Below are 20,723 nucleotides of genomic sequence, written 5' to 3'. Positions count from 1 at the left end.
CTTGAAGGCTCGCTCATCCCTCTAGAGGCCTACTGGCCGTACACCTAAGGAAACATACTCCTCCTTGAAGGCTCGATCATCCATCTAGAGGCCTACTGGCCATACACCTAAGGAAACATACTCCTCCTTGAAGGCGCGCTCATCCCTCTAGAGGCCAACTGGCCACACACCTAAGGATACATCATCCACCTTGAAGGCTCGCTCATCCCTCTAGAGGCCAACTGGTCATACACCTAAGGATACATACTCCTCCTTGAAGGCTCGCTCATCCCTCTAGAGGTCTACTGGCCATACACCTAAGGATAAATACTCCTCCTTGAAGGCTCGCTCATCCCTCTAGAGCCCTACTGGCCATACACCTAAGGATACATACTCCTCCTTGAAGGCTCGCTCATCCCTCTAGAGGTCTACTGGCAATACACCTAAGGATACATACTCCTCCTTGAAGGCTCGCTCATCCCTCTAGAGGCCTACTGGCCATATACCTAAGGATACATACTCCTCCTTGAATGCTCGCTCATCCCTCTAGAGGTCTACTGGCAATACACCTAAGGATACATACTCCTCCTTGAAGGCTCGCTCATCCCTCTAGAGGTCTACTGGCAATACACCTAAGGATACATACTCCTCCTTGAAGGCTCGCTCATCCCTCTAGAGGTCTACTGGCAATACACCTAAGGAAACATACTCCTCCTTGAAGGCTCGATCATCCATCTAGAGGCCTACTGGCCATACACCTAAGGATACATACTCCTCCTTGAAGGCTCGCTCATCCCTCTAGAGCCCTACTGGCCATACACCTAAGGATACATACTCCTCCTTGAAGGCTCGCTCATCCCTCTAGAGGCCTACTGGCCATACACCTAAGGATACATACTCCTCCTTGAAGGCTCGCTCATCCCTCTAGAGGCCTACTGGCCATACACCTAAGGATACATACTTCTCCTTGAAGGTTCGCTCATCCCTCTAGAGCCCTACTGGCCATACACCTTAGGATACATACTCCTCCTTGAAGGCGCGCTCATCCCTCTAGAGGCCTACTGGCCACACCCCTAAGGATACATACTCCTCCTTGAAGGCTCGCTCATCCCTCTAGAAGCCTACTGGCCATACACCTAAGGGTACATACTCATCCTTGAAGGCTCGCTCATCCCTCTAGAGGCCTACCGGCCATACACCTAAGGATACATACTCCTCCTTGAAGGCTCGCTCATCCCTCTAGAGCCCTACCGGCCACACCCCTAAGGATACATACTTCTCCTTGAAGGCTCGCTCATCCCTCTAGAGGCCTACCGGCCACACACCTAAGGGTACATACTCATCCTTGAAGGCTCGCTCATCCCTCTAGAGGCCTATCGGCCACACACCTAAGGATACATACTCCTCCTTGAAGGCTCGCTCATCCCTCTAGAGGCCTACCGGCCATACACCTAAGGATACATACTTCTCCTTGAAGGCTCGTTCATCCCTCCAGAGGCCTACCGGCCATACACCTAAGGATACATACTCCTCCTTGAAGGCTCGCTCATCCCTCCAGAGGCCTACTGGCCACACCCCTAAGGATACATACTTCTCCTTGAAGGCTCGCTCATCCCTCCAGAGGCCTACTGGCCATACACCTAAGGGTACATAGTCATCCTTGAAGGCTTGCTCATCCCTCCAGAGGCCTACCGGCCATACACCTAAGGATACATACTCCTCCTTGAAGGCTCGCTCATCCCTCCAGAGGCCTACCGGCCACACCCCTAAGGATACATACTTCTCCTTGAAGGCTCGCTCATCCCTCTAGAGGCCTACTGGCCATACACCTAAGGGTACATACTCATCCTTGAAGGCTCGCTCATCCCCCTAGAGGCCTACTGGCCATACACCTAAGGGTACATACTCATCCTTGAAGGCTCGCTCATCCCTCTAGAGGCCTACCGGCCATACACCTAAGGATACATACTCCCCCTTGAAGGCTCGATCATCCATCTAGAGGCCTACTGGCCATACACCTAAGGATACATACTCCTCCTTGAAGGCTCGCTCATCCCTCTAGAGGCCTACCGGCCTACACCTAAGGATACATACTCCTCCTTGAAGGCTCGCTCATCCCTCCAGAGGCCTACCGGCCATACACCTACGGATACATACTCCTCCTTGAAGGCTCGCTCATCCCTCCAGAGGCCTACTGGCCATACACCTAAGGGTACATAGTCATCCCAAGGCTCGCTCATCCCTCCAGAGGCCTACCGGCCATACACCTAAGGATACATACTCCTCCTTGAAGGCTCGCTCATCCCTCCAGAGGCCTACCGGCCACACCCCTAAGGATACATACTTCTCCTTGAAGGCTCGCTCATCCCTCTAGAGGCCTACTGGCCATACACCTAAGGGTACATACTCATCCTTGAAGGCTCGCTCATCCCTCTAGAGGCCTACTGGCCATACACCTAAGGGTACATACTCATCCTTGAAGGCTCGCTCATCCCTCTAGAGGCCTACCGGCCATACACCTAAGGATACATACTCCCCCTTGAAGGCTTGCTCATCCCTCCAGAGGCCTACCGGCCATACACCTAAGGATACATACTCCTCCTTGAAGGCTCGCTCATCCCTCTAGAGGCCTATCAACGGGGGCCTGTGTCTTTAAAAGTTTGGTAAAAACACGCTGCAAAGTTGTAGTTCTTGTTTTTTATTATTATTGTATTTATTTTGTAAATCATATGAAGCAGTGACTCACCAGAGCCTCAATGCAATATAAAGGGGTGCAGCATACTCCAAACACAAGGTATCTTTAAAGAGGTCCCATAAAAGCCCACTGAACAATCAAGCAACATTTCCAATAAAATAGCAACATAATGGCTCACCGAAGAAAGGTTTTTATTTTTTAAATAACCAAGTATCTGCAGCCTTTCTAAAAGTCTGTACATAACCAGCGTTACACACTTTTAGGACCTGCCTTCCAACTTTCTGACCTCTTCCATTGCATTTGATTCTGGGCACAATCATTAAACTTTCCTGCTTTGGTCTCTGCACTCTTAGGTGGCGCTCCTCTTCCTCCAGACCTTATGGCTCTTTCAGGGCTTTGTGCATTTATGGTAAAATACTCTGGACCCGCCAGAAGACAGAACACCAGTTACATTCCTTCCCCTCAGGCGTCATGTGCTGACATTTCTAAGTGCTGTAATGATATATGTCAATACCCAAATTAGCTTATTCAATCGATTGGCCTTTAAAGAAGGAAGTATTGAGTCGGTTCTGATGGGATTCAAACCCGTGCCTGCAGTTTATATGTAGATCAGTGAAGTGAGCGTTCAACTCTCAGCTTCTTTGATTTACTTTCGCTCATTTAAATGTATAGAGCACACCCTAAGTAACCCTTCATGGGCACCATTGCGCTAAACAGGCAACATACAATCCAAAAAACAATGCAGTCAAACAATGTGTATATCAGAAAAATCACAAATAGAGAAAATGATAACCATTGACATTTAGGGAAAATAAAAGTTTTCAGATGTTTTCTAAAGCTAAGGGGTGCGCTTGCCTTTCTTAGTAAATCTGGTAAGGAGTTCCAGGCCATTAGGGCTTGAGATGAAAAAGATCTTGAACCCCACTTTACAAAACGATCTTTGAGTGGTTTTGGATCTTATTGATGGTATTGTTTTCGACAGACCCTTATTAATGTCCTGACGCAGAACAGTATTTAAACTTTTCTGAAAGCATTGCAATTGGTTCTGATCAAAATACCCTATGCTTCTAGGCGCTGAAAAAACTTAATCCTCCCAGTGCACAAATATCTGATGATATTGTTGTTCTGACTGGTATATCCCCTGACAAGGTGGAGTTCAAAACCACTCCCATACGCTTTACCCCTACCTATACATTTCAGAACCATCACTACCTGCATCACTCTACTGGTGACCCTGATGACTTTGCCCTTAGGAATATTTCCCCTAATGCTTTCTTGTGATTGTGGCAAAGCACATGTTGGCCAGATCTGTGTCACCCCCGTTGGGAATCTCCCAACAGATTCATCTGTGGATTTCTTATTGGATCATCTTAATCTTTTCAATAAAGTATGTTTTGATTTCCAGACAGTTATCTAATGTCTCTGAGAAGCTATTGATCGGAGAAGAGCATACGCTCAGGGATGCCTCACGTGTGGTTAGCATGTGATGAAAGTGGGACCCAGCCCTACCAGCCTTCCAGGCGATCTGGCCTGTTGAGAAAGTTCCCTCAAAGCTTCACAATTTCTAGAGAGCGCCACTGTTTGTTGATAGGGCTGGTGCGTACGTCGTAATGTGGGTACCTGCTCTCAGGGTTGTACAGTGCAGGGCAAGCACGTTTATGCATGTAATGGAGGGAGTTTGCGCAAAAGCATGGTGGTGGGGGGGAGGGCTCTTTAAATGTGGAATTCCTTCCTTTTCAATGTTGCATATTCCTCAGATGTCATTCAAATTGAACCATTAATCGTTACAAATAAAACATTAATCAACGAAACAACCTTTTTGGTGTCCCAGATCGCACCATAACTCTCAATCCAGCACTTTGTGTGAACTAAGTCAGCATTAAGTCCATCAAATCCTCCATTTAATTTGTGAAATAAGTCAATTACTTTCCTAAAATCAGATTTTGGTTTCCCAAAATAAGATCTATATGCCATCATCCGGAATCAAGTCTCTAATTTGTCTACATGTGCTTCCATTCCACCCAAATGATATGCCCAATTGCCTGAAATCGACTTCTAATTCCCCCAAACTAGAGCTCTATTTTCTTATATATGTCTTTATTTACCCCTTATTTGCAAGTCTACGTCTTTCAACCAGACTTTATTTTGCTCCAAATTAGGCTTTAAATGTCCATAAGCTACTCTTTAAAATTCCCAAGCTCAGACAATCGAGTGCATCACTGTACACTTTGCTTCCATGAATTACTTCAGAAATTGGGCCCCGCCTCCAGCAATTTGTATGTGCAGCTACAAAGGAGAAGCGGCAATGGCCGAGCATTGGGGGCAGAACAGAGGAGCTCTTGCAGGCAATTAGCCTCTGTTGCTCGCAGCAACCACACCTCCCTACAGATGCTCACAGAATGGGACATGGCGTCCTCCTTATATTTTCAAAACAGAGACTTCAAGCAGTAATTGGCTAGGGCACTAATGGATGTTTGTGACCCTTCATGTTACCCTGGGTGCCCTTATGCTTACAAGGCTGTTGCCATTTCAATGAATGTGTAATGGGTAATTCTGACAGGCTAGAGGGTACAGTAAAACGTGGACCTCTCAAGGAAATGACAAATGAGGGTGGCGGAGTCTGATGGCTTTGCAACCGATTAATTGAACGTTGGATGGGACATTGGAAATACACTTCACCCTTGGGCATTACACCATGGCCAGAAGTACTCAAAAGCTGATTTGCACTCACCAGTGTGAACAGCCTCCATCCTCAACTTCTCTTCACGTCTCCACTTGGCTCTTCTGTTCGAGAACCAGATCTGGGCAGGAATCAAAATAAAGAAGGACATTAGACCTCATGTTTCATGAAAATGAGAAACCCACCATTCCATTCTGCGGTTCTGCATCTGCATTGCTGGACGACGACTGTCCAAGCGCAAAATCTGTGTAAGTAAATGTCTCAATGACAGCCTTCCACTCACCCTCTTTCACCACCAATGGTGGTCACAAATTCACCACACCAGTCGCAAATGAAGTTACCTTTACCAAAGTCATCCCACTAAGGTGTAAACAGCCCGGTAGCCCCATCAGTTGCAACTAGTTATTGTGGAGCGTAGGTTTATTTTGTCTATCTTTGTTCCCGAACCAGATCCCTCCCCTCTATAATATCTGGGGTGTACATAAAATGATGCATTTACATTCTCATGGCATATCATAGTTCACCTGGAGTGCTGCTATAGTCCTACCTACTGCTCTTTAGTTCCACTGTCCCTCCATAATCATCACTCACTACCAGCTGAACAGGTGCCTAAGGTTGACTGTCAAAAACCAAATGGCCAACGGCCAGAGAAGTATAATCTTCTTTCCGTATCTCCCTTCCACCACATCTTTTTGAACTGGACCTTCTGAAGTGCGTAAGAACTCTGAGTACCGCTCTGTTTTTCTCTGTCCACGATATGTAGCCCACGGTTTGCCTCACTGGGCGGTGGCCCTTTCACTCCCCTCTTCTTCTCTCCCTCTGCACCCTCAACCTGAGTGATCAGAAGCAGCCACTTGGCATTTGGACACTTTCAACAAATAAATACAAGTTATAGTTAACAGCTGGATGGTAGCTGTGTGATGTGCAGGTTATCATGGGAGATTCTACAAATTGACTAGACAATTAAAAAATCTTGGACCAGAATTAAGCAGAATGCTGAGAGACTCTCAGAAATCACTTGCCTGTGTCATCTCCTGGTGGTTCACTGCTATCCAAAATGCTCACTGGCTCATAGAGTTCGAACCAACACAGATCTGCTAGTGTGTTCTGAGTAAAAAGCCCCTTTTTAGAGTTGTTAGAAAAATAAATTGTGGAAAAGATGTTCATTGATTATCTGAAGAACCAAATTCACAATGAATGTCCATATATGCCGGTGTGGCGTACATAATGCACAGAGGGAGTGTTCGACATACGATAAAGGTTAATAATCCTTCAACATATCAAGGCTATCAAAATGTGTGATAAATAATATCTAACGGGGAAGATACAAAAGGGTGCGCATAGGTCTATGGAGAAATATTAGCATTAATAACATTGAGATCAAGAAGTGGCCCAGTTAAAATGTGGCTTCAACAGAAGGCACAATATATGTTGAGACAAAAATGCCTTTTGGACGTAACCAGGATGAAGCTCTATAAATTTCTGGGTTGATAAAGGCATGTCTAAAAGTCTGAAACCTATGCCATGACTTCATGTAAGACTCCTGGGTGGGTGGCAAATGTTGGGGCCCGGCTTGCACTAACAAATTCGAAAACATGACTTAGGACCCCAATTCTTCTGCATAGGAAAGTTAAGGTGAAAGGTGAAAAAAGGGGGAAAAGGGAACAAAGATGGTCAAAACAGGAGACAGGAAAAGGAGAGAGGAGGGGAAAAGGTGAGTATGAAAGGTGGAACTCCCGTAAAAAAACATCAAAAGTCGCCCAAAAACCTTATCAACTTTGATTATTTTTCAGGTAGTAGAGAAAACATTGGAAATTCGCCTTGCTTACATACAAAGCGGGAATCAGATAGATGAATTGCAATATACTTCCAATCTTGGTAATAGCATGTCCTTCTCGATAACAGAATGATGAGAATATAAGTATTTGCTAAAGATGTCTGTACTGTATGTTATTTAATTGTACATAATTCTATATGAGCTTTATATTCCAGCAATAAACTTTGGCATAGGACTAGCCGGTTTATGGGTCTCCGTCTTTTGTGAACACTAAGGTTTGTCTTGATCGCATGAGTAATATCAAAATCCAAAAATGTAATTTCATTCTCCCAGAGGAGTATTACATTTTAATCCATGACAAGCTCTTGATAATAAAGCAATTATATTAAGAATGACTCCTTTGAATTTCTGTTCACATCATGAAAAATAGACAAATTGCAAATACTGATTTCTGGGCTGGATAACAAAGTAGAAGATTGTTGTGTTAAATGGCACGTCTGTTATTTTTTTTCCACTGCTGCTTAATTGCACAGTGTTGCAAGTGGTTAAACAGACATTTGAAAATCCATGCAGAGAAGCAGTGCTCCAGATGGGATTTGGAAGTGGGAGTATTTTACTCTCTATTTTTAAAGTGGGGAGTAACATTTTTTTAGGGAGTAGAAATGTAAGTCCAATTCCCAATGGGAGTATTTTATAAGAGGGTAAACATGCTTTAACTGGAAAAATCAAATATTTTTGTAATGGTAATTCCTTTGGACCTAGTTATTCATACACATTAACAGACACATGCTTACTTCGTCCAATTAGGCAGTAATAATAGTAGTTACTACTATGGTACTACATGCACTACTGGTCCAAACATATCCATGGAGCCCAGTCAGTGAAAGCAGGGGCACAAGATCCTAAGTGTCTTTTTCCCATTTTTTATTGGGAGTATGTTTACTCCCGATTTTAATTTTTTGGGAGTATTTCCCTATTTTAGGAAGTAAATGTGATTGATACATCCCTTATATGTAGGGCTGCAAAGAAGACAGGATTTTCTGATTTGGGCATACAAAAGTGAATGTCCTCGAGTATATAATCTCTGCTGGATCTCATCAGCAACAGGGGACTCACATGCTCTATCTATGTAGACAACATGCAAATCATCCCAGGACACACCAGACCTCAACACATGCCTTACACGTGTGGACTTTTGGATGACCTCAAACAGTCTCAAGCTCAGCTCAACCAAACCAGAGCTCATGATCTGTGGTTCAACGACCACTCCGTGATCCTCTGGCCAGATGTAATGGGCCCTTGCCCACTGTCCCCTTCCGCTGTGGGACACCGTGGAATCACAATAGGCGACAACCCTAGACTGGACCCACAAGTTAAAGCTATCATAAGGAGCTGCTTCTTCTAACTCTTTAGTTTATAAAGCATCATGCCATAGCTGCGGTTCACACACAGAACCAATGAATTTATCACACTGATACTCTTAAGACGCGACTATGATATGATATTTATAACACGCTTAATACCAGAGGTTTCTAAGCGCAGACCCGGGGACCGAACCTGTGTTAGCACGTTGCTTCTGAGCTATCCTCCTGAGAAAAAATGTCCCCCGTATGCCAACAGCCATTAGCTCAAACGTCCTAATGTCTGCTAAATAAACTGCAGAGTCTAAAAGGCAGCAGCCAGATTACTTCTAAGAGTGAACAGATTCAAATTAATGAAACCATCAATCCACACACTTCACTGCCTCAAAATCAAAAAGTGGAGCCACTTCAAAACTTTGCATTGCTGTTTGCGCTACCAGAGCAGTGGTCCAGAATTCATCACAAGGAAATTCTCACCTTACATACCTTCAAGATCACTGGTGTGTAGCAATAACTCATTAGTATAGTATGAACATGCAACCAAAAATGTCATGGGTGATCTCCTTTGCCTCACTAGTGACCACATTCTGGAACTCTCTACCCAAACACCTACATGCAGAAGACGATGTCCTAACCATCAGAAAACAGCCAATCCCAGCCCAAGACCTGTACCCTTGTACCAGAGCCCGTCCAACTATGCACCTACCCACCTCAGTCTCAATCCATGGGGAAGACACCCCATGAACTATAGATAATACCGGGAGCCGTTATGAATGCTGTCAACACAAAATAACAATGAACACTGTGAGGAATTTGACCATCCGCACAGGGAGAGTACGCTCGCCTAGTTTTCTTTTCATTTTTTGTTTATTTCAAAAGAATGAACGATGGCAGATCAACCACCGGAAAATATGTGGGGCCATTCCCGCACATGTTTTCCACGCTCCACGCACAGCAGAAAAATAGTCATTTACTCTGGGAGGACACAGTTTACCAGCGCTGCCATCCTCTGTCATATGTAGCTGACACTTGACAGCTGTGGGTACATCAAAAGCCTCTGGTCGTGGGCAACCTGATTAGCATTTCAAGGCCCCATAGATTTGCATCTCCTGGTGGCGGCAACTACAGAAGAATGTTAATTTGCAGGCCTCAGGGAAGGCCTGGGTGCAGGACGTGACAATGGAGACCAGAGACCAACACCTCTTTGTAATGCAATGTGTCAACTTGGTACCAACACCCCTCCTTGGTATGAAAGGGCAGTGAATGTCCTGTCTGGAACCACTCCTTTCAGAGCAGGGAAGCATGTGAATTGCCTGCAACCCTCTACTTCAAAGGAGGCCCATGTTGTGACAAAGCGCTGCATAGGGCACAATTAATTAGGGAGACATTTTGATGTACAGCAGACAGGAAGATGGGTGGGACTTAGAAGTATATGTTGTCATCCTTCCCCTGTCTGTTGCCAATCGCTCTGATTCTGACCTGAGGCATCACTGAAGATTATTGGTGGGGACCCAGGATTGGTTCATTAAGGTGGGCGTGGCCTGCACCAATCACTGGGGCCCGTTTGGCTTTAAAAGAGGGCTGAGCCCCTCACTGATCAGATCATCTGAAGACTTTGCAAGGAGTAAGAAGGACTCATTTGGACCCGAGCTGAAGGTACAGTCGACCTTACATCTTTTGCATTTAAACGAAGGCCAGGAATTCCAAGAGGGAAGCAAGATCCCAGGGAACAGAGGGAGATACAGGACTCAGAGGACCCATCCAGCAGCTCCAGAACCGGTACCCAGCCAGCACACTGCATGTCCTGCTAGGTTCTGACAGCAAGCATCCCAGGTGGGAAGTGCCAGAGAGTCTCTGGACAAAGGACAAGGTTGTTGCCTGCTAACACCCTCCTGAGCTTTGGGCCATCCGCCTTGAAAGCGCACAAGGCCTGCGAAGACTACCCTTCTGTCAGTATCCAGAGTGCATCCCTTTCCTTTGTGAAACAGTCTGTCCTCTGTGTTCCTTTACAGTGTGGGTTGTAATTGTAGGTTGCTAGAACTGTCTGTTGTAGTAATAATAAAGTAGATATTTGTATACAACCTTGATTGGAAAGTCCCTTTTTATCATTGGGCAATTGTATTTTTGCTTTGTTGCAACTAACCAATGATCCACAACCTTGTGGAGATAAGCCTGCTGTTCCATCACGTTACCAAAATTGGACAAGGAGGTTTTATAATTTACTTGTATTCCAATCTGTTCGGATCCCTTCTGGTGTACTAGAGGTGTGGGGTTGATTGATGGTTTAGAAACCGATATTCAACCCTGGGCTACTGGTGCCCCAGAAGTTGATTTGTCACATTGGTGGCAAGCGGTCGGGTCAGTTGGAGCCTTGCAAACAGCTTAGTCACCCAATGATAAAAGTACTGTTGCAGGCAATGTTTAGTCACTGCTAGGCAATAGTAATCGTCATGGAGCTTGACATGGAGACTATAAAAGGCATGACCAAGGATGTCCTGCGCGTCTTATGTCAAGAGAGGGGACTTCCCCACAGCACTAAGGTTAATAAACCTGAGTTGCTGACCAGCCTCCAAGCTTGGGTAGAAGCGAGGGCAGTTTGGGCGAAGACCCCAGGGGGCAGGCTAGGCCCCAGGTACCCGAACGGACAAGACCTTCCGGAGGGGGTAAATGACGAGGGTGACCACATGAGCAATGTTTCTCGCCAATCATCCCGCCGGGGGGAAAGTGTAGTTTCTCAACACTCGAGAGTGTCAGTGAGGACAGGGGGTTGTGCGGCATCCCGCAGGTCCCAGGTCTCAGCACAATCTATAAGAGACCCAGTAATTGTTCCGGCTGTTAATGAGGTAGCAGCTAGAAAGCTCTTGCTTGAGGAGAGGAGACTAGCGCTAGAGTAACAGAAACAGCGAGACAAGGTCACCATAGAACTGCGCAAGCTGGCACTTGAAGAGCAGAAAGAGGCCAACAGGTCCGCCTCTAGCGAGAACGGCAGTAGTGGCTCAAACCAGAGTGCCCAGAATAAGCCCCGACGACACATCCCCAAAGATTTAGTACAGGTTTATGAGGTGGGGAAGGATATTTTTGACTGGTTTGAGGCGCTCGAGCTGGCATTGCAGCTGCAGGAGGTGTATGAGGTACTTATGGGGTGCAGCCCTGATGAGATGCTTACCGACAACCAGCACTGATGCAATTCTTCAGTTAACTCCCAAGGAAAGGCCCATTTGTGATGGCATGACAGCAGCACTCCTCAGGAAGTTCTAAAACCCCAGAACAGTATCTAAAAAGCTTCAGGGAGCTCGGAAAGGAAAGTGGGCAGACATTTGAAGCGTTCACACACTTGTCGTTGAAATATCTGAGTGGGTGGGTGACTGGTAACAAAGTTGACACATTTAAAAGGATGTACAATTTGATTGCATGTGTTGACCTACACCAGCATCTAGTGGACAAGAATATATCAGATCCTAGGGAGCTTGCAAAGGCTGCCACAGCTTTGTGAGTACCTGAGTCCAGAAAAAGTCTCTGGCGAGCACACCCAAACTGGAAGAGAAATCAGCGGTCAAAAAGGAAACCAAGGATGGGAAGGACAAAGGTCCACCCCAATCCTATTCAAAGTCAGGTCCCCAAGAGAGCAAAGGGAAATCCCCAAACTCTAGTTCAGCCGTGCACACCGAAAAAAAGACTGCAGGCACCCCTAACATTGGGACACCTGCGTTCTCACCACCCATGGGTTGTTTTGTGTGTAAGCAGCTGGGCCATAGGAAAGGGGATCTTGCTTGCAAGGGCTTACACAATCAAGCCAAAGTGAATGTTGGACTCATGGAAGAGGCCCTCATTAGTGTGGGCCTCTCAGAGGAGGATTTCCCACTAAACCAGGGAGTAGCCGAATGTGGATTGGTTACACTGAGTTGGAACGGTACCGGATCTCCAGAAGAGACCCGATTTCCCAATAATGCTCAACTCTATCTAGAGCATGTTTACATCAATGGACACAAAACTCCTCAGGTCTGAGACACTGCGGTTAGCGTCACCACTGTCACCCGGCAGTGGGTACAGCCAGGCCAGTAAATTGATCGTCCTGAGTTGTCAAAAGTGGATTTGATGGTAAGAGTAAGTGCCCCTCTGTGATAGAGTTCAGCTGGCAAGGTGTAATGACCCAGTGCCGTGTAGCAGTGAAAGACTCCATCCCTGCACCATGTCTGTTGGGTAATGATCTTCCTAATCCCAAAATAGTCACAGCGGCTACACGATCCAGAGCAAAAGAGAACACTAGATTGAATGCTCTGAAAGACTTAGGGCCTGGAGTGCTTCCAGAGGGCTTGTTGGAAGGACCAGTGTGGCTGGTAGCCCCTAGTCCAGTTCCACAGATTACTGAGTCGCCTACTCCTGCGGGAGAGGGGCTAGTAGTTAGCGACAGAAGACTCTACTTTGTTAGGAGGGGACCCCATGACTTCAGAGTTGCCTGGCGCAGCGCAGGAACCGGAGGTGGAGGAGCAGGTGGGCACAGATCTGAAGGGTCTGCCAAAGCTGGATGAGTTCACATCAGCTGGGGCCCAGATCAGGCTGATTTCTACACAGCCCAGAAAGAGAGTCCCACTCTGGCGGGTCTGCTGAAGCAGGAGGAGGAGCAGGCAAAGGGCAAGGCGGTTCTGTGCTTACTATCTTGTTGTAACCTGTAATAAAACTTATGCAAGAAGCTACAGAAGACTCCAGAGTTACCTTATTTCACTGGTGATGAGGATCCCACCCTCGTCGCCAGTGAAATAAGGTAACTCTGTAGTCCTTCTTACATAGGCTTTATTACAGGTTACTACAAGCTGTTAAGAACAGAACCACTGGGTCCCATCACCCAGACTCAACTGACCTAAGCTGGAACCCTGACGCTACATTCAACACCAACCTTCCCCTTTCCCTAATGTAACTACCGCCTAGATACCTGAGGGGGTTCAGCTGCTACAAATGTAAAATGTAAAATGTACAAAATAATTAAATAAATAAGCCCTGACACCACATTGGTACAAAGTGGTGGATCTATCTAATATGCAAAGTGGTGACCTAGGATTTGGGTAGGCTGATAGGAATTTGACACCACTTCCCCAGACAGATTGGGACGACAGCACGACCTTAGCAGATCAGGCATCCGCACAACGTAATAACCCAAATCTGGCAGAAGCAATTGAGAGCACTAGCCCGGAATAAAAGGGTCTGGAGAAAAATGTATCTTTCTTTTTATTTTAAATAGCTCATTATACCGAGGTTGTGTGTAGGCCAACAAGTCATCCCACAGAGCGATGGGAAATTGTTATGGAGTTCGCCCATTCCCGCGTAACATCAGGGAATGGGAAAAAGACAGGACCAAGACCATAGCAAATTTTACTGCCCTGGCGTCTACGCTGATGTCAAGGCCTAAATCTCTGCCAGTGGAATTTGTCCAAAACATCAACCCAAAACCCAGAGCTCCTTTACAACCTCTCCCCATCAGGAACATCCCATTTTCTCAGATATCTATGAACATAGCGGGACCCCTCGTGCCCTCCAAACTGGGTAACAAATATAATCTGGCAATCTTAGATTAAGCTACCAGGTACCTAGAAGCTTTTCCCACAAGGAACAATACCACACAGCACATCTTGAAACACCTCATCCCCTTCCTTTCCTGAGTGGGTTTCCCTAAAAAAATATGAACCAGTCAGGACACGACATGAGTCCCACCTGATGCAGGAAATAAACAAAATGTTGAACATGAAAATGCTATAGGAATCCGTCTATCACCCTAAAATGGATGGCCTAGTAGAACGCTTTAACTAAACTCTTAAGCGGATACTGAAAACATTTGTGTAAACAGACAGGAAAAATTGGGATGTAATGATAACTTGGGTCCTTGTTGCTGTGTGGAAAAACACCACAGTCTTCCTTGGGGTATTCTCCATTTGAATTACTTTATGGCAGAGAACCCTGAGAGTTGTTGGACATGCTGAAAGAGAGTTGGGAAGAAAGGGAAGAGGCCCTGCTACCAATATCTCAAGCCGCAGATAAGTTGAGAGACCATATTAAGGTGATGAGAGAGATTGTGAACAAATACTTCTCTCAAGCTCAGGAACATCAAAAATCGAATTATGACCACTTTAATAGTGGTAGGGGCAGACTGTAGTATGGGATGCTGGACAGAGGACTTCTCTTGATATTGTAACGACATCCTGATAAGCACCTTCTTTCTGTATTTCCTTTGTAGAGTAGGACCAAGTTTCTTAGATTCAGGGAAGAAAAGGTTTGAGAGTGATAATAAAGAAAAGTCAGACGCAATGCCACATTGTTGGTCTCATGATTCTGACCTAACACAGTAGGCTTGATTATTATAAATCTCTTTTGTTTATCTTGACATGCTTGTAGGTATTGAAGAACCAAGTTTTTTATGAGGCCCATCTGTTCTTTGGAGGTCTGCCCACATTAAGCTGTGTTTTGGCCTGTCTTTCCTTTTTTCACTGCTTCTTCTGCATATCTAAAGCATTATGAGGCTCCCTTCCATATACAAGCTCAAATGGTGATAATCCTGCCACGGCCCGCAGTGTTTTCGTTAATGGGAAGATGACCCAGGGCAAGAGATCGTCCCAATGCTTAGCATCTTATTCGATCAGCTTCCAAAGAAGTCCAAAGAAGGCTCTACAATGACTGATTAAGGCACTTAAGCAAGCCACCCATCTGTGATCGGTTTATGGAGGATTGGAGTGTGTCAATAAGTATAAAATAGGAGGGCTTTTAACTTGCTCATGAGTTTGGACATAACTGTAGATCCCTGATCAGCCAGGAGCACTTGAGGACACTCCACTTATGATACACGAGGGAGCCGTCTGTTTGACTATAGTTTGGGTACTCTTGTTACATAAAAGAAAGGCTTCTGGGAACTGGATGGAAGAATCCACAATTAGAGGACTCTAGCCAGTTCCAACCTTAGTGGGACTGAGGGGCCCCACAATGTCTCTCCCTGTGCAGGAAAAGAAAACATCTGATGACTAACTGCTGTAGCAGGGCTCTTCCCAGATCTATCTGTGCTTACCCTGCAGATAGATTCTTGCCTAAAAGAAGCTACTCAGTACATTTTGTATTTGGTCACCTCTGGATATCCTGCTGTCAAAAGGGAATGAGCGAGGTCTAATACTGCCTTCCAGAAGGGAGAAGGGAACACCCGTTGGAATTTAGTCACTTCACCCCCTTCAAACTGTTTTTGGCACCTTATGACCACCTCTTTCAACAAAATAGAGCCCCACCTGGCTCTTTCCCTATTCCACCAAGATGCTTTATGAAAGGCAAAATGTGGGGAAGGGTCATTGTGTTGGGCCAGGCCAAACTCGGGACAGAAGAGAATGGGATTGGTAGACTAAAGATGGATTAGGTACAGCATTCTGGTGGGAGGGCCTGAACTTCTGTTTTACAGTCGCTTCCATGTCTGTCACCTCCTGTATTTCTGGTTAAAAATAGATCTCAGGTTGGACGTTCGGGCCCCATTTCTGGATTTCTTTTCAAATTCTTTCCCACGTTTAAAGAGAAAAACGTTGGACCCCTCCCACCCCCCCCCCCCTTTGGAAATCCTGGTCTATAACCCAGGCTCCTACATCCAGACTGTAATTAATAGCCTACTGAATTCTGCCACAATCCTTTCATATATCACATGAGGGAACAGAAGCCGCTGCTTGTTCTACTTTCCATTGGCATGCTCATGCCATCCACAGTATAGAAGTAAATCCTGTTGCCCACCGGGTAGCTTAAAAAGGGGGGGGGCTGGTGTGTGTATTTACTCTAACCACCTTCAAGGAGGAGCAGGGTAAGACTTCTGCGTAATTTCCTATCCATCCCACTCTGACACCATACTGTCACAAAGATGAGTGGGCATCAATGAGACAAATGGACCCTGCTGTCACAGTTTAAAAAGGTGTTTATTGTGAACAATACAAGAAAGGGTCACATCTTGTGTACAGGAGCGTTATAAATGACGTATCATATCATTTCAAAACAAAAGTAGTTGAATGGCTTCTGCTTTGGTTCAAACAAGTAAATCACACAAAAAGGAAGTGCCTGGGTTCAATAGTCTCAAATCTCTTGGTCTCTTCCTGGCAATCCTTGAGGGGGAGCTCTAGTTTCTCACAGTTCAGAAGGGTAATTGCCCCACAACTTATTTTAACAATGGCTGATGCTTTTGCCTTCTTCAGTATCTCCTTGTGGCCCTCATCCAGAGATGCCTATTGCCATTGCCAACATCTCAGTGACCACACGGTTGATTATAAATAGGCTTCCGCACATATAGTCTCGGGAGTCACACACAGGTCTCGGGAAGGATAACTCAGGGGCAACGTGCTCGCCTTGGAAACAAGATGTCACGGAGCAACACAGGTTTGATCCCCGGGTCTACGCTTAGAAACCTCTGGGTATTTAGCGCGTTATAAATGTACCTATCATATTATGTCATAGTACACTAGACCTCCAACTGTTCATTTGCTTGTTGGCTGGGGCTTCAGAGGAAGAATCTCTCTCTAGCCTTGGGACTTTCTGGGTAACACCAACCTCCCCTTCTGGCTTTCCTCCTTGCACCTGTGTAATGGTCTTCTACCTTGAGGCCTATTCTCTCTTGCCTGGTCTTCTTTAGCAGCCCTCTTTTCACTCTGAACTTCTTTCACCTCCTAGTCACTTCCCCCACATGCTTGCCCCTTTTCCTGTTCACACAGCTTCACCATATGTTGGCTTAATCAGAGGTGCCACCCTCTCTGATTCCACCTGCCCAAGTGATTCTCTGTCTTGTCTCTCTCTTCTGGCAATTATACCCCCATCTCTTAATGCATGAACTCCTCCTCTTACAGTTCTTTCTACACTTCATTGTCTAGATGTCTCTCCACCCCGTTTGGGTTTATCAACTCCTCTTCCCCGCTCTCTCAGCACCCCTTCCTCTCAGTGTTGGTGTAGTGTTCTGCTTGTCAGAATATATGGGTGTATGGATGGAATGCATGCATGGAATGTTGGTGTGGAATGTGGGAGAAGCCCAATGTGAGCGTTCTGCTGAAGGACAGTTGGAAGTTAGCTGGCTGGGGTGCTAGATGTCTAGTGTTTGTGGCCCTATACCTTACATAGGCTGCACAAGGACTGTGCTAAAAGACTCACCTGTACACTGGAATAAAGCTCTTTACTTTATACTGGATCATGGCATGGTACATGAATCCACAACAGTCTCACTGTCTCTTCCTCTGGAGCTCTCACCACCTCCTCCTGGTCTGTCTCCACCTCTTCTCCTTTACTTCACCTCTGAATTTTTCTGTTGTTCACCACTTCCTTGTCTCTCCCCGCAAGAGACTCTCCCATCTTCTCCTCCAATGTAGCGTACTCCTCCTCCACTCCTCACTCCCAGTCAGCTCCTGCCTTCTCCTCTAGCCTTTTCCAAACCAGCTGCTCCTACTCTGCAGCTTTTCTCTCTCTGGACACTCACATCTGCCTGTAAAACATAGCTTCTCTTATAGAGGCATGACCTCTCCGCTAGGGACCCCCGCTGATTAATCTCCATCAGGTATGTTTCACAATAGTTTGCCGCATTAAATTGGTTTGCATGTGCATGCAGTATTCAACTAATAATAATAATTTGGCATTTATATAGTGCTACGAACCCTCAGGCATCTGAGCGCTGCTTATTATAACCCAAGGCGTGTGGTGCTCATTTATCGACCTCGGAAGGATGAAAGGCTGAGTTTGGCCCTGCCGGGATTCGAACTTGCGTCAGCAGGCTCTGCACAGATGTCAAAGCGAGCGCTGTGCTGTCGGACCAGCTCCTGCGGTTGGTTCCTCACTCTGACTGCGTGAGTTCACACATCGAGGCTATATCGGGAGCTGGCTCCATCTTGAATCTAATTATTGCACATGTGTGCTGAGAGGCCTGCAGGCAGTTGTGCTGAATCCCAGCGCTTGTGAACAAGTCCGACTGTGTGTGTGAACTTCAACAGAGTGAGTGCATGTCTAGTAGCGTTCTTTTCCAAAGGGTTGTTGTGGAATAATGTCCCGCTGAGATGAATGTTCATACAGGTAAGAGGTTTATAGGGACAGAAAGGACCCCCGGAGCACCGGGGCAGCAGGCCAACCCTGCTTTAGCAGCTCCAACTAACGACTCTCCTGTGCACTCTAGAATCCATGGGGGACTCTAGAACGGAACGGGTGGAGCTCAGCACCATAACATTATAACAAGGGTCTGTGGTTCTGCGTTCCACGTTCTCAATTCTCATTGTTATTTCAGAATCCAGCCTCCTTTGTCCATGCTAATTGGGAACAATGGGCCTCATTACAAGGGTGGCGGCCCCGTTCATACCGGGCCGCCACATTACGAGTTCTGCACTCGGGTTTCTGACAGCTCGCCAGGTCTTACCAGGCGGGCTGTGTGGCACCCGCGAGCAGAACTCGTGATTGCACTGGCACTGTTATCAACGGTGCCGGTGCAACCATGCTCCCCACCCCCATTCTGTCCTATGGGACAGAATGGGGATCGGGAGCCCGGCATTACCGCCACCAGCAAATGGGCAATTACTGGCCCACTCATCTCGTAATGGGCCGATTATTGCATAATCGCGGGAGGCGGTGCCAGGTGCGAGCATGGCGGTAGCCGTGCCTGCCAAACAGGCACGGCTACCGCCATGCTCGTAATGAGGCTCAATGTGACAAGTCCCTGCAATGCACATGAGAGGCGGCGGTGGACCAGGGGATTCTCCCTATGCAGCCCCCAGACCCTGCATCAAGAAGCAGCTGGCAATATTCAGCCCCTGGGGTCACCCATGCCTGAATCTTACAGCAAGGCATGGCACTTCATCACAACATGCCAGGCATAATTCTGCGTCATGTGTGGGGAAACCTGGACGCATGAGATCTAGCTTAAGCAAAATTGGTGAAAAAAAGCATGAAAATCAAATACTATTATCAAACCCATTGACATTGTGACAAACTAATCTTCCAGTCATCTCCGAGGAATGTCGGATGCACGAACCCTGTGTTTTCTTCCTGGCTTTTCCACCCGGGCACACACTGTGCTCCTGGGTAAAGTACTTCATATGCCCCTTGCAAAGTGCCCATGGATGCCATAATTAAGAGCGCTTATGAGTAGGCTGAAGGCCAATTTGAAGAGCTCTGGAATTATTATTATTATTGTTAGTAGTAACATTATTATTATTATTAATGAGAAATGTACATAATAAACTTGTTATTATTTCTTTTTAAATACTGAGTTGCTAACTAAGCCAGATTGCCTCTTAGGGTAATACATTTTTAAAATACATATGTAAATGAAACTTATCAAGAAAGCACAGCAAACCTAATGTGCATTGTGAGAAAACTGGAAGTCCCCCCGAGATCCTTTGTTCAGGCGGCCAGGGAAGGGCCATCGCCCCTAGATCCTAGCCATGGAGGCGGACGTGTGACGAGGGATCACCTGGGCAGGAGATCCTTGGGGACTGCAGAGGGAACACCCTTGGGTGAGACGCGGTATCACCCTTCCACCAGTTACCCAAATTCATGCACATCCTCTCTCTTTCTGGGGTATTTCAAAAACACCGCATCTCAACCCCCTAACCCCCATTTTCACACAATACCAAGAAGAAGCAGCAACCTAGAGAAATAAAAATTTCCAACAAGAAACACACTAAGACACAGAGGATAGACTCTCTTATTCTGACAGCAGGTTGTCCGGTTAACGAGGACAGGCAAGGTCAGGCAGACCCAACCCTCCCTAAATACCTGCAAACAATTAACCTCTCCCAGGTGTACAAAAGGAGACTGCAGGGGACAGAGAGTCAGTTGCTTTTGGGAAGACAGTAGGGGGGCTGCAAGGCTGAGTCCGGCAGAGGAGCCCTACCAAAATCCCAAGCACTCAGATAGCAGCAGTTGGGCTGGAAGGAGGACTGGCAAAGGAGCTCTACCAAAGAAGGCTGTTTTGTGTTATCCAGCAAGGGAATCCTTCTAAAACCTAGCCTAAATTGTTATCTGGACCAACAGAGCGGCATGCTGGAACACTGGCCCGGGGTGTCTGAAAGGTTGCAACAGGGCGAGAGAGCCATGTCTCCAGACCCAGAACAAGGAGAGCTTCTCACAATGGGCTATGTGCAGCCCAGTGCTCGTTCCTCTGTGGCATTGAGGAGCAGAGGAAGGAGTACATGCTGGGTACTGTAGTGCACTGCTTCCCAGGTGAACGACAGATTTGGGGAGGACCAACATTCCCAGAGG

The 20,723-nt window shown here is 46.4% G+C and overlaps 1 protein-coding gene across 1 annotated transcript in view; it reads right to left on the bottom strand.

Annotated features, from left to right (window-relative positions):
- The window catches only part of PAX4 (paired box 4), a 465,469-nt gene that overhangs the window by 43,589 nt on the left and 401,157 nt on the right, over positions 1-20,723 (bottom strand). Inside the window, exon 7 of the mRNA XM_069629565.1 lies at positions 5,406-5,475. Coding sequence (XP_069485666.1) covers positions 5,406-5,475 — 70 coding nt within the window. The remainder of the gene's footprint in view (positions 1-5,405; positions 5,476-20,723) is intronic.

This window comes from Ambystoma mexicanum, chromosome 12 (genome assembly GCF_040938575.1).
Source record: "Ambystoma mexicanum isolate Mex_15411 chromosome 12, UKY_AmexF1_1, whole genome shotgun sequence".
Classification (NCBI taxonomy): domain Eukaryota; kingdom Metazoa; phylum Chordata; class Amphibia; order Caudata; family Ambystomatidae; genus Ambystoma; species Ambystoma mexicanum.
This window is presented reverse-complemented; position numbering and strand designations above follow the sequence as displayed.